Raw genomic sequence first — 11,500 nt, 5'->3', positions numbered from 1 at the left:
ACACAAATATATATATTAAAAAAAATGAAAGCCATGGCTTGGAATTAAACCAATAGTAGTAAAATGTATAGTGAACATTAGCAGACTGTCCGACACTTGTACTGTTGTCTTTATGGTACATACAAAGAATTCTAACTGCACAAAACCACCTTAAACTGACATTCTTTTTGTACCTTTGATACCTTGATGATGCTTAAAATGAAACCTTTGCTTTGCAACATTTTGTATTAAGGAGTTCACTTGCTATCTTTACGTATCTCACTTCCTGTTTGAGAACTGCACAAAAAGTGAAATGCACCAAATAGGCATGCATAAACCTGTGCTGGTGACAGAACTATAGCTCAATGTAATGTTTCCTTTTATACAGCGGAAAGCATTCTGCAGCAATGGCAACTATCACAGGTACGTGCTTATTAATAAAGAAACATACTGCAGGTAGGATTTTACTTGGTGATGAGAGTTTTTTTTTGTAGTTTTTTTGGGGGGTTTCTTTTTGTTTGGTATTCGAAGTATGTATCTTTTTGACCTTTCTATTGGTTAAAGAAATAGCTCCTACGTGCTTCTGAATTCCATATCATTAGAATAGGAAAAAAGCATGATTGTGCCACCATATTTGTTGCATAGTTTTTTTTCTTAGCAGTAGACAGGAATTAGAGATACAAGAGTGGATAGAATAAGGCTTTCTTGCGTGCCAGTCTTCCTCTACAGTTTACCTAGTATTTCTTCTAAAAAAAGACAGCATATTGCAACTGCACTGCAGCCTTTTCTATGTCACTTAGTTACCTATCATAGACATAGCTATAGGGGCGCAGAGACAGCCATCACACCAAGCCCTCCTGCTTAAATAGAGCTTAATGGACATTCTATCACATGACCATACTAGAAATGGAACATGGTAGTTATAGGCCTGCTACAGACTTCGCATAGGTGCCTCTAGTTATGCCTTTTTAAACATTATAGTCAAAAGACATAAGTCCATCCAGCTCAACCTATTATCCCCATGCAGTAGTTGCCATTTGTCCATACATTAAAGGGAAACAAGCATGTATTGCTCTTTCACTTGAAATAAAAAAAAAAGTATCCTATTTTATTTTAACATATGTATTGCTTTACTAGAAGGTAAATCCAACACATATTTTTATATTTACCAGTGTTCAAGGTTTTATAGACAGCATAAGGTATAAAATTACAGCTTCTTCTCTTTCTGTATAATTTACACTGAATCCATTATGTACAGCAAAATGTTTGCAGACGTAAGAATGATTTAACACTCAAAACTACTGTATATTAAATCTGGTGTGTTAACTGGTGGTTCATGTACTATTTGAGGAATTTAGTATGTAGAATATCTTCACATCACTATTGTTGTATTTACACCTCCTAACGCTTTTGCTAAGTAACCGGTAACTAAAGATGGACACTTATGCTTCATTGCATGAAAATCCTACTTTTTCGTGTATGGCCATAATTTTGCATAGATTTGCACTGAAAAATTACTATAGAAATTGGTTGAATCTACAAAACTATAACCACCAAATAGCAATATATCTTGTTTAGTAACTTTACAAATTCTATCTATGAAATGTAGATATAAAGGAACATTTAGGAACAAAGGTGAAAGTAGAGACTGTTTTAAACAGGGACACATGTATGGGATTGTGTTACTCTGGGTCCACCAGTAAATCCTACTGTATGGAAATATTGATGCTTAGTACTATACATATAGATTATAATATGGTTGTTATTTTTATTTTATAGTTGTATAAATTCAACACTGATACATATACAAAAAACTTTACAGAAACCTAAGTCAAGGCCATCTTATACTGTCCATACTCTTGAGATAGCCATTGTCCAATACATATTCCTTCTCTGACTCCTCTATAAACATGCACAGTCAACAAACATGGATTTTTTAAAATGGTAGATGGTAAATTTGCCGCTTCCAGAACCCTCCATCAGCAGCTCATTCCCTTCTGAAAGGATCGAGTATATCACAGTGTGATAACCTTAATAAACGTTAGATAGTCAGCAGATCCCACAATAATTAGGTTCTGTCACATTTTATCTAATGAGAATATCAATACACAAAAGGTTGCAGAACAAAATATGTGGGCTACTTGCATTGTCTCATCAATTTTACCGTCCCCCTGTAGTAAAATTTAATGACCTGATAGTGTAATGCTCAGTTTTCTTATATATGCTTATATGGTACTTGGATTAACTATCTCAAAATTTATGTTTATGGGGTTGTTCCGGCTTTCCTCTGATGGCAGATGCCAGGGGATAGAAGGACTGAGCTGTTAGATTTTGACATACATTTTGTACTGAGGAGAGATAAGCTGCTAGAGGTGTCTGGCAGCAGCTTACCCTTCTCTGTCTATTCAAAACACATACTCGCTTCCCCGAGTGTACAGGTGTATGAAGGTTTGGGAGTAATAGTTGATGGCCAAATGAGCATTTAGCTAGGAGCTATCTGATTTGTATGGCCAGCTTTACTTATATTTGTTATGTAGGGTATTAAACATAAGTTCTGAAACTAAAGTTTTGGTGTCTCAAGTGTCACCTGTTATGTGGTTATTTATTACATAATCTTGGAAGATCAATAAGTGCGAGCATACTTTAAGGACTACTTGCTAATTGACCGAGATCATGCTTTCCTGACAACACTTATCACATGACTGGTAGCAATTGGGATCTACTGCGAATTTAGAATTGTCTTTATTCTTGTTCTGCAACTTATGTTTCACTTAATTCTTTAATTCCGAGTATTTTTATAGTGCAATTACCAACCTTTAGTAAAAGTAATTTAATATCTGTTTTCTGGTACAATTTTCTTCTTTCATTTTTCTAGAGCACATTTCTTAAAAAAACCTGAATGGAACGAAGGAGAATAAATTCAGCAACAGTGGTTTTTGAAACCTAATTTTTCCAATACAGTGCAATATCAACACAAAAACTGAGTAGATAGTAAATGGTGACATCATAAAGTATATTAAAGAGCATTTGTTGTCAGGATTGGAAGCCAGTGAAATAACAGTTAGGAAGGGGTAGAAAGTAGTACGATTCCTAGATACAAATGTATTCTATATTTGCTAAAAGGTATTGATTGATCTGACTTCTAAATAAGAAAGCTGCTCAAATTGTTATATTTACAGTAAAGTAATCCATTCATTATGGCTTTTGTCATTTTGGCCACTACCAGCAAATATGTTTTGAGTAATTTTTTGAAGAGTTGTCTTGATTGACCACTGCAAGGCTGGGCAGGAACCTGATAAGTGTGGTGCTCTGTCTGTATAACATTTTTCAATGTATCTATGCAAACAAGTGTTCTTGAGAGCAAATAGGGCTGAGTATGGTACTATATATCTGCCAGGGCTGATCCATAGTCCCATTATGGCCATGGTTTGTAGGCCGATTGCGCTGCTTGAAAAGTCTGTTCTAATCGTAATTATAATAATGTCACTTCTGTACTGCAAGGGCTTTACCTTTGTCACACATCATTTATATTTATGAATGAACCAGGCATTGTAGCTAGGTATGTGAATATCCTGTCTAGTTTTCATGGTAAACCTTATCAATAGTTAATAGAGATGAGCGAGCATACTCAGTTCCGGTGTTTTTGCACTCGAGCACAGCTTTTTCCAAGTAACTGACTACTCAGACGAAAAGATTCGGGGGGCGCCGGGGGGCGGTGTGGTGGAACGGGGGGTTGCCGTGGGGAACAGGGGGGAGCTCTCACTCTCCTCCCCCACTCCCCTCTGCAACCCCCCCCCCCCCGCTCACCCCCGGCGCCCCCCCGAATCTTTTCATCCGAGTAGTCAGTTACTCGGAAAAAGCCGTGCTCGAGTGCAAAAACACCCGAACCGAGTATGCTTGCTCATCTCTAATAGTTAAATTGTGGAATTTCTTAGGATACATTCACATGTAGCATATTTGGTTTGTGCTCAGTGGAACCAGCATTTTTTTTTTTAACAGGACAATGACATCAAACACACCTCCAGATTATGTAAGGGCTATTTGACCAAGAAGGAGAGTGATGAAATGCTGCGTCAGATGAAATGGCCTCCACAACTACCTGATCTAAGCCCAAATTAGTTTATTTGGGGTGAATTAGAGCACATAATGAAGGAAAAGCAGCCAACAAGTGCTCTGAGAACTTCTTTAAGATGTCCAAGGGGAGGCGTAGCACATTCCTCTACAGGTAGCCAATAGCGGGTAGCAGGGAGAGGCACAGGAGGAGTGTGTTTGGAATGTAAAGTGATTAGAGTGTGCAGGTCCCAAGGGGAAATGCAGCATTTGTAAAATGGAATTTTGAAAGCAAGGCAGGATATGTGGTGTGCACAGCACACTTCCACAAATTTTCTTTAACATTAAACCATGCCTTTAACCCACCCACTCCCCCCTGTGCTTCCATATAGCAATTGATTCTGTCATAACATGAATATAGCAAGAAAACCAGGCTTGTAACAGAATTACAGCCCCATAAACAAGCTTATACCATAAATATGTCACCTGAACCAAAGGTTCCAATCGCTTTAATGAGGCTTGTAATATATTGCAGAGGCTTTCTTTAGAGGCTGCACACCATTTCATCACTTTATAATGGAGTTCTGTCCACAGTAGTTTGATTGAGTTTTGATCAGACAATTGTGGCCATTCCATTATTTTCAGGGTACCCTTTTCTTTCTTCATCAGGTAGTTCTTGCAAAGCATTGTGGTATGCTTTATATTTCTGTCAGGGTTAGTGCCTCTCGGGATCGCCGTGCTCGCACTGTTGGTACTGTCGCTCCTGCGGCTAGTGTGCATTGCAGGGGAACCCTGGCGTTTGTTACTACTCCTGGCCGCGCGGGTCATTTACGCCGCAGGGGTGCTAGGGACGCGGAGGCTCTCCCCCGGTGCCACGTTCCTGTTGCTATGACAGCTGACTCCTCTGTCTTAGGTGGTTCTGCTAGTGTGGGGGCGGTTCTCCCAGCATTCTGTGTATAACTTCTGCTGCAGTCAGATGCTCCACCCCAATCAGCTTCTGGGGCAGGAGCTCTGACAGCATTTAAACCCTCAGCCTCTTCCTGACACTGCCAGTGTTTGACTAGGCTTCCTGTCACTCACCAGCGTTTCCCTGCTATTTCAGACTGATAGTTATATTGACCTCGGCTTTCCCCCAGACCTGACTCCGTTCTTCCCTTGCCTGTGCTGTGCTTCTTGGACTGACTTCTGTGCTTTAGACCTTTGGCTTGCTCCTGGACTGGTTTGTTTCCCTTGGTACTACGCTCTGGTTGTTTATCTGTCTGTATTCTCGTTCTCTGTGTCCAGGGACTGTGGTGTCCTGCGTCTTTTCCCTAGCTCAGAGAAGGGACCGTCGCCCAGTTGCGGCCCTTGGGCCTAGCCCAGGGGGACAAATAGGCAGGGACAGGGGTTGCGCGCTATGTTGCAGGGACCCCTGACTTCTGCTTTCCCTGGTCCACTCACAATTGCTGCTGAATGAATCCTTTGCCGATCTTTTTTTCTCTGTAGATAATGGTGAACAAGGATTTTGTAATACCCTTTGTGCTAGAGAATTCCATTTATTCTATACAGTGTTATCACTCCACCATAGAAAAATGCCTCCAAACTATTACAAACCCTCCACCATGTTTGACAGTTGGTGTAATGCAGTTGAGCATCATCTTTTCAGTTGACGATCATCACACGTATATTTTTCTTTTGCTCCCAAACACCTCTAATTTGCACTCATCTCTTCAGAGCACTTTTTAAAAATCTAGATTGTAACTATTGTGTTTCTATGGCCATTGCAGTCTTTTCTTTACTGCTTTAAGAAGTGATTTCTGTACAGCATCTCTACTAAAGAAGTTAGATAATCTAAGTTTCCTCTTGTTGTTTCTATGGATAACTGCTTCTCATGGCCTAAGTTAAAATCTGCTTGAATGTCATGAGCAGTTTGCAATCTATCGCATTTGGAAAGTAGCGTGATGGACTCACCTTCTGCTTTCATACTCCCCGATAGCCTCCTACTTCATGATCTTTGTTGTCCTCACTTTCACCAAAATACATGATTGTGTATGCAAATTGTACCCGGGGATCCTCAGTTTTGAGGCAATGTCAAAAAATGACTGTTTTCAGTAAGAGATATAATACCTTTTAATGTCTAACAAAAAGACATGATGTTATAGCAAGCTTTTGAACCTACATATAAAAAGGCACAGGCATGGTGTGATTAACTTGCACTTAAACAGTATCAGTACAGGATGAGTAGGGAAGTAAATACTTAATTAGTCCACTGATAAGGATGTGAAAGTTTTATAGTCTCTAAATTGGTGTTAGGCGGTCACCAGGCCTGTGTGTTATTTCTTATACAAATTTCTCATATGCTCCACTCTTGAAATGTTTAAGCTTGTTTTGAGAGAGTCAAAGATGTCAAACTTGTAATCCCAACTTCTTATATGATGTTGAGATTTGAAGTTGCCTTTTCATATAGTAACCTTCATATGTTCTATGTTGTGTCCGTGACTAGAAAAATGCTCAGCCACAGGTAATTCTGTCTTTCTTTCATTAATTTTGTTATAGTGAGACCTCATCCTTGCTTTCAGTTTTTGTCCTGTTTCTCCAACATAAAGACCCCCAACAGGACATTTACTGCACAGGATCAGGTATACAATATTGGATGTGGCACATGTGAATGTCCCAGGGATCTTATAGTCTTGTTGTGTGTTGGACATTTGTATCCTATCAGTATATGTGAGCAGGTTTTGCAGCTCCTTACATTTCAGGCCAATGCACTCCTGATTATAAAGTTCCTCAAATTTGGAGGTTGCCTGTAACATAGAAGGGGAGGGTCCAGGATTATGGTTTTCAGACAGTTACTCCTGTATAGGCTATGATGGCGTTTCTTTTCAGTTTTCCTTAGAATCTTCAGTTGTGAATTGTAGGTCACTACAGGAGGTACACAATTGCTTTCTTCTCTGTGTATCGGAATAGTTGGTTTCTGAGTATACTGATGGCTCTAGTGATTTGATCATCAATTGAGGTGGGATGGTAGCTCTGATTTAAAATGTCCTTTTAAGATGGTATAAATGTTCATCTCTGTTTGAATGCAGGCCCTAACACAAATTTTGAGAGCATACAACTTTCACATCCCTTATCAGTGGACTAATTATTTACTCATCCTGTTCTGGTGTTTTAAGTGCAAATTAATCGCACCATGTCTGTGCCTTTTCATATGTATCTGTATATACTGTATATGTATTCAAATAGTAATATTCTAAAGATCTATTCTATTAAACCTGAGGAAGAAACCTAAGTATATTATAACTTCATGTATTTTTGTTAGCCATGAAAAGGTATCATATCTACAAGATTACTTGTTTTTTCTTACTGAGAACAGTCACATTTTACTCTACTGCCTAACACGGTACCACAAAGACCATCTTTGTTGTAGTAATGCATTGATTATGACTAGAGATGAGCGAACGTACTCGTCCGAGCTTGATACTCGTTCGAGTATTAGCGTGTTCGAGATGCTTGTTACTCGTAACGAGCACCACGCGATGTTCGAGTTACTTTCACTTTCCTCTCTGAGACGTTAGCGCACTTTTCTGGCCAATTGAAAGACAGGGAAGGCATTACAACCTCCCCCTGCGACGTTCAAGCCCTATACCACCCCCCTGCAGTGAGTGGCTGGCGAGATCAGGTGTCACCCGAGTATAAAAATCGGCCCCTCCCGCGGCTCGCCTCAGATGCGTTGTGAGATAGCTGAGGGACAGTGCTGTTGGTGCCGGAGCTGCTGTAGGGAGAGTGTTAGGAGTTAGTGTAGGCTTCAAGAACCCCAACGGTCCTTCTTAGGGCCACATCTAACCGTGTGCAGTAGTGTGGAGGCTGCTTTTAGCAGTGTTGCACTTTTTTTTTTTTTGGTATATCGGCCGTGCAGAGCATTGCGCCCTGCAGTAATACTCCAGGGATAGAATTGTGTAGGCAGGGCCAGAAGACATATATTATAGATTTAATATACGCAGTGGTCCTTTAGAAAAAAATATTTGAAAAAAATCTATTTGGCCTGCCTGTCACTCTGCTCAGTGTTCTGGGTCCGTGTCTGCTGGGGGTAGTATTTCTCCAAATAAATACGCAGCCAGCTAAGTGTTACAGCAGGCTTGCGCCAAATTATTTCCTGGCTCTGAAATCACCGGTCTGTTGCAGTTAATAACAGTGCAACACTGCAGTTCCGTGACACACACATCAGGGACAGAATTGTGTAGGCAGGGCCAGAAGACATATATTATAGATTGAATATACGCAGTGGTCCTTTTGAAAAAAATATTTGGAAAAAATCTATTTGGCCTGCCTGTCACTCTGCTCAGTGTTCTGGGTCCGTGTCTGCTGGGGGTAGTAGTTCTCCAAATAAATACACAGCCAGCTAAGTGTTACAGCAGGCTTGCGCCAAATTATTTCCTGGCGTTCCGTAAGCGAACTCAGCCTCCAACCACAGGCCAATAAGCGGCACATTTAATTTCAGTGTTGTGTTTCTGCATTCCTGGTAATACAGCATGCTGAGGGGTAGGGGTAGGCGTAGAGGACGTGGGCGCGGCCGAGGACGCGGAGGCCCTAGTCCGGGTGTGGGCACAGGCCGAGCTCCTGATCCAGGTGTATCGCAGCCGACTGCTGCGGGATTAGGAGAGAGGCACGTTTCTGGCGTCCCCACATTCATAGCACATTTAATGGGTCCACGCGGTAGACCTTTATTAGAAAATGAGCAGTGTGAGCAGGTCCTGTCGTGGATGGCAGAAAGTGCATCCAGCAACCTATCGTCCACCCAGAGTTCTGCGCCGTCCACTGCTGCAACTCAGAATCCTCTGGCTGCTGCTCCTCCTTCCTCCCAGCCTCCTCACTCCATGAAAATGAGACATTCTGAGGAGCGGGCAGACTCCCAGGAACTATTCTCGGGCCCCTGCTCAGATTGGGCAGCAGTGGTTCCTCTCCCACCAGAGGAGTTTATCGTGACTGATGCCCAACCATTCGAAAGTTCCCGTGGTCCGGGGGATGAGGCTGGGGACTTCCGGCAACTGTCTCAAGACCTTTCAGTGGGTGAGGAGGCCGATGACGATGAGACACAGTTGTCTATCAGTGAGGTAGTAGTCAGGGCATAAAGTCCGAGGGAGGAGCGCACCGAGGATTCTGAGGAAGAGCAGCAGGACAATGAGGTGACTGACCCCACCTGGTTTGCTACGCCTACTGAGGACAGGTCTTCAGAGGGGGAGGCAAGGGCAGCAGCAGGGCAGGTTGCAAGAGGCAGTGCGGTGTCCAGGGGTAGAGGCAGGGCCAGACCGAATAATCCACCAACTGTTTCCCAAAGCGCCCCCTCGCGCCATGCCACCCTGCAGAGGCCGAGGTGCTCATAGGTCTGGCAGTTTTTCACTGAGAGTGCAGACGACCGACGAACAGTGGTGTGCAACCTTTGTCGCGCCAAGATCAGCCGGGGAGCCACCACCAGCAGCCTCACCACCTCCAGCATGCGCAGACATATGATGGCCAAGCACCCCACAACGTGGGACGAAGGCCGTTCACCGCCTCCGGTTTGCACCGCTGCCTCTCCCCCTGTGCCCCAACCTGCCACTGAGATCCAACCCCCCTCTGAGGACACAGGCACTACCGTCTGCTGGCCTGCACCCACACTCTCACCTCCGCTGTCCTCGGCCCCATCCAGCAATGTCTGTCAGCGCAGCGTCCAGCCGTCGCTAGCGCAAGTGTTTGAGCGCAAGCGCAAGTACGCCACCACGCACCCGCACGCTCAAGCGTTAAACGTGCACGTAGCCAAATTTATCAGCCTGGAGATGCTGCCGTATAGGGTTGTGGAAACGGAGTCCTTCAAAAGTATGATGGTGGCGGCGGCGGCCCCGCGCTACTCAGTTCCCAGTCGCCACTACTTTCCCCGATGTGCCGTCCCAGCCCTGCACGACCACGTCTCCCGCAACATTGTACGCGCCCTCACCAACGTGGTTACTGCCAAGGTCCACTTAACAACGGACACGTGGACAAGCACAGGTGGGCAGGGCCACTATATCTCCCTGACAGCACATTGGGTGAATTTAGTGGAGGCTGGGACAGAGTCAGAGCCTGGGACCGCTCACGTCCTACCCACCCCCAGAATTGCGGGCCACAGCTCGGTGGTGGTATCTGCGGCGGTGTATGCTTCCTCCACTAAACCACCCTCCTCCTCCTCCTCCTCCAACGCAACCTCTGTCTCACAATCAAGATGTGTCAGCAGCAGCAGCACATCGGCAGCAGTCGGTGTCGCGCGTCGTGGCAGCACAGTGGTGGGCAAGCGTCAGCAGGCCGTGCTGAAACTACTCAGCTTAGGAGATAGGAGGCACACGGCCCACGAACTGCTGCAGGGTCTGACAGAGCAGACCGACCGCTGGCTTGCGCCGCTGAGCCTCCAACCGGGCATGGTCGTGTGTGACAACGGCCGTAACCTGGTGGCGGCTCTGCAGCTCGGCAGCCTCACGCACATGCCATGCCTGGCCCACGTCTTTAATTTGGTGGTTCAGCGCTTTCTGAAAAGCTACCCACGCTTGTCAGACCTGCTCGGAAAGGTGCGCCGTCTCTGTGCACATTTCCGCAAGTCCCACACGGACGCTGCCACCCTGCGCACCCTGCAACATCGGTTTAATCTGCCAGTACACTGACTGCTGTGCGACGTGCCCACACGGTGGAACTCTACGCTCCACATGTTGGCCAGGCTCTATGAGCAGCGTAGAGCTATAGTGGAATACCAACTCCAACATGGGTGGCGCAGTGGGAGTCAGCCTCCTCAATTATTTTCAGAAGAGTGGGCCTGGTTGGCAGACATCTGCCAGGTCCTTCTAAACTTTGAGGAGTCTACCCAGGTGGTGAGCGGCGATGCTACAATCATTAGCGTCACCATTCCTCTTTTATGCCTCTTGAGAAGTTCCCTGCAAAGCATAAAGGCAGACGCTTTGCACTCGGAAACAGAGCCGGGGGAAGACAGTATGTCGCTGGATAGTCAGAGCACCCTCCTGTCTATATCTCAGCGCGGTGAGGAGGAGGAAGATGAGGAGGAGGGGGAAGACACAGCTTGGCCCACTGGTGAGGGTACACATGCTGCTGGCCTGTCATCCTTTCAGCGTGTATGGCCTGAGGAGGAGGATCCTGAAAGTGATCTTCCTAGTGAGGACAGCCATGTGTTGCGTACAGGTACCCTGGCACACATGGCTGACTTCATGTTAGGATGCCTTTCTCATGACCCTCGCGTTACACGCATTCTGGCCACTACGGATTACTGGGTGTACACACTGCTCGACCCACGGTATAAGGAGAACCTTTCCACTCTCATACCCGAAGAGGAAAGGGGTTCGAGAGTGTTGCTATACCACAGGACCCTGGCGGACAAACTGATGGTAAAATTCCAATACGACAGCGCTAGTGGCCGAAGGCGCAGTTCCGAGGGCCAGGTAGCGGGGAGGCGCGGAGATCAGGCAGCATGTACAGC

At 44.8% G+C, this 11,500-nt stretch overlaps 1 protein-coding gene across 1 annotated transcript in view; it reads left to right on the top strand.

The window, feature by feature from the left end:
- Positions 1 to 281: 281 nt before the first annotated feature.
- The window catches only part of TRAT1 (T cell receptor associated transmembrane adaptor 1), a 43,099-nt gene continuing 31,880 nt past the window's right edge, over positions 282 to 11,500 (top strand). The window contains exon 1 of the mRNA XM_066592737.1: positions 282 to 402. Coding sequence (XP_066448834.1) covers positions 387 to 402 — 16 coding nt within the window. The 5' untranslated portion in view covers positions 282 to 386. The remainder of the gene's footprint in view (positions 403 to 11,500) is intronic.

The sequence above is a fragment of the Eleutherodactylus coqui genome, chromosome 1, assembly GCF_035609145.1.
Source record: "Eleutherodactylus coqui strain aEleCoq1 chromosome 1, aEleCoq1.hap1, whole genome shotgun sequence".
Taxonomy (NCBI): domain Eukaryota; kingdom Metazoa; phylum Chordata; class Amphibia; order Anura; family Eleutherodactylidae; genus Eleutherodactylus; species Eleutherodactylus coqui.
This window is presented reverse-complemented; position numbering and strand designations above follow the sequence as displayed.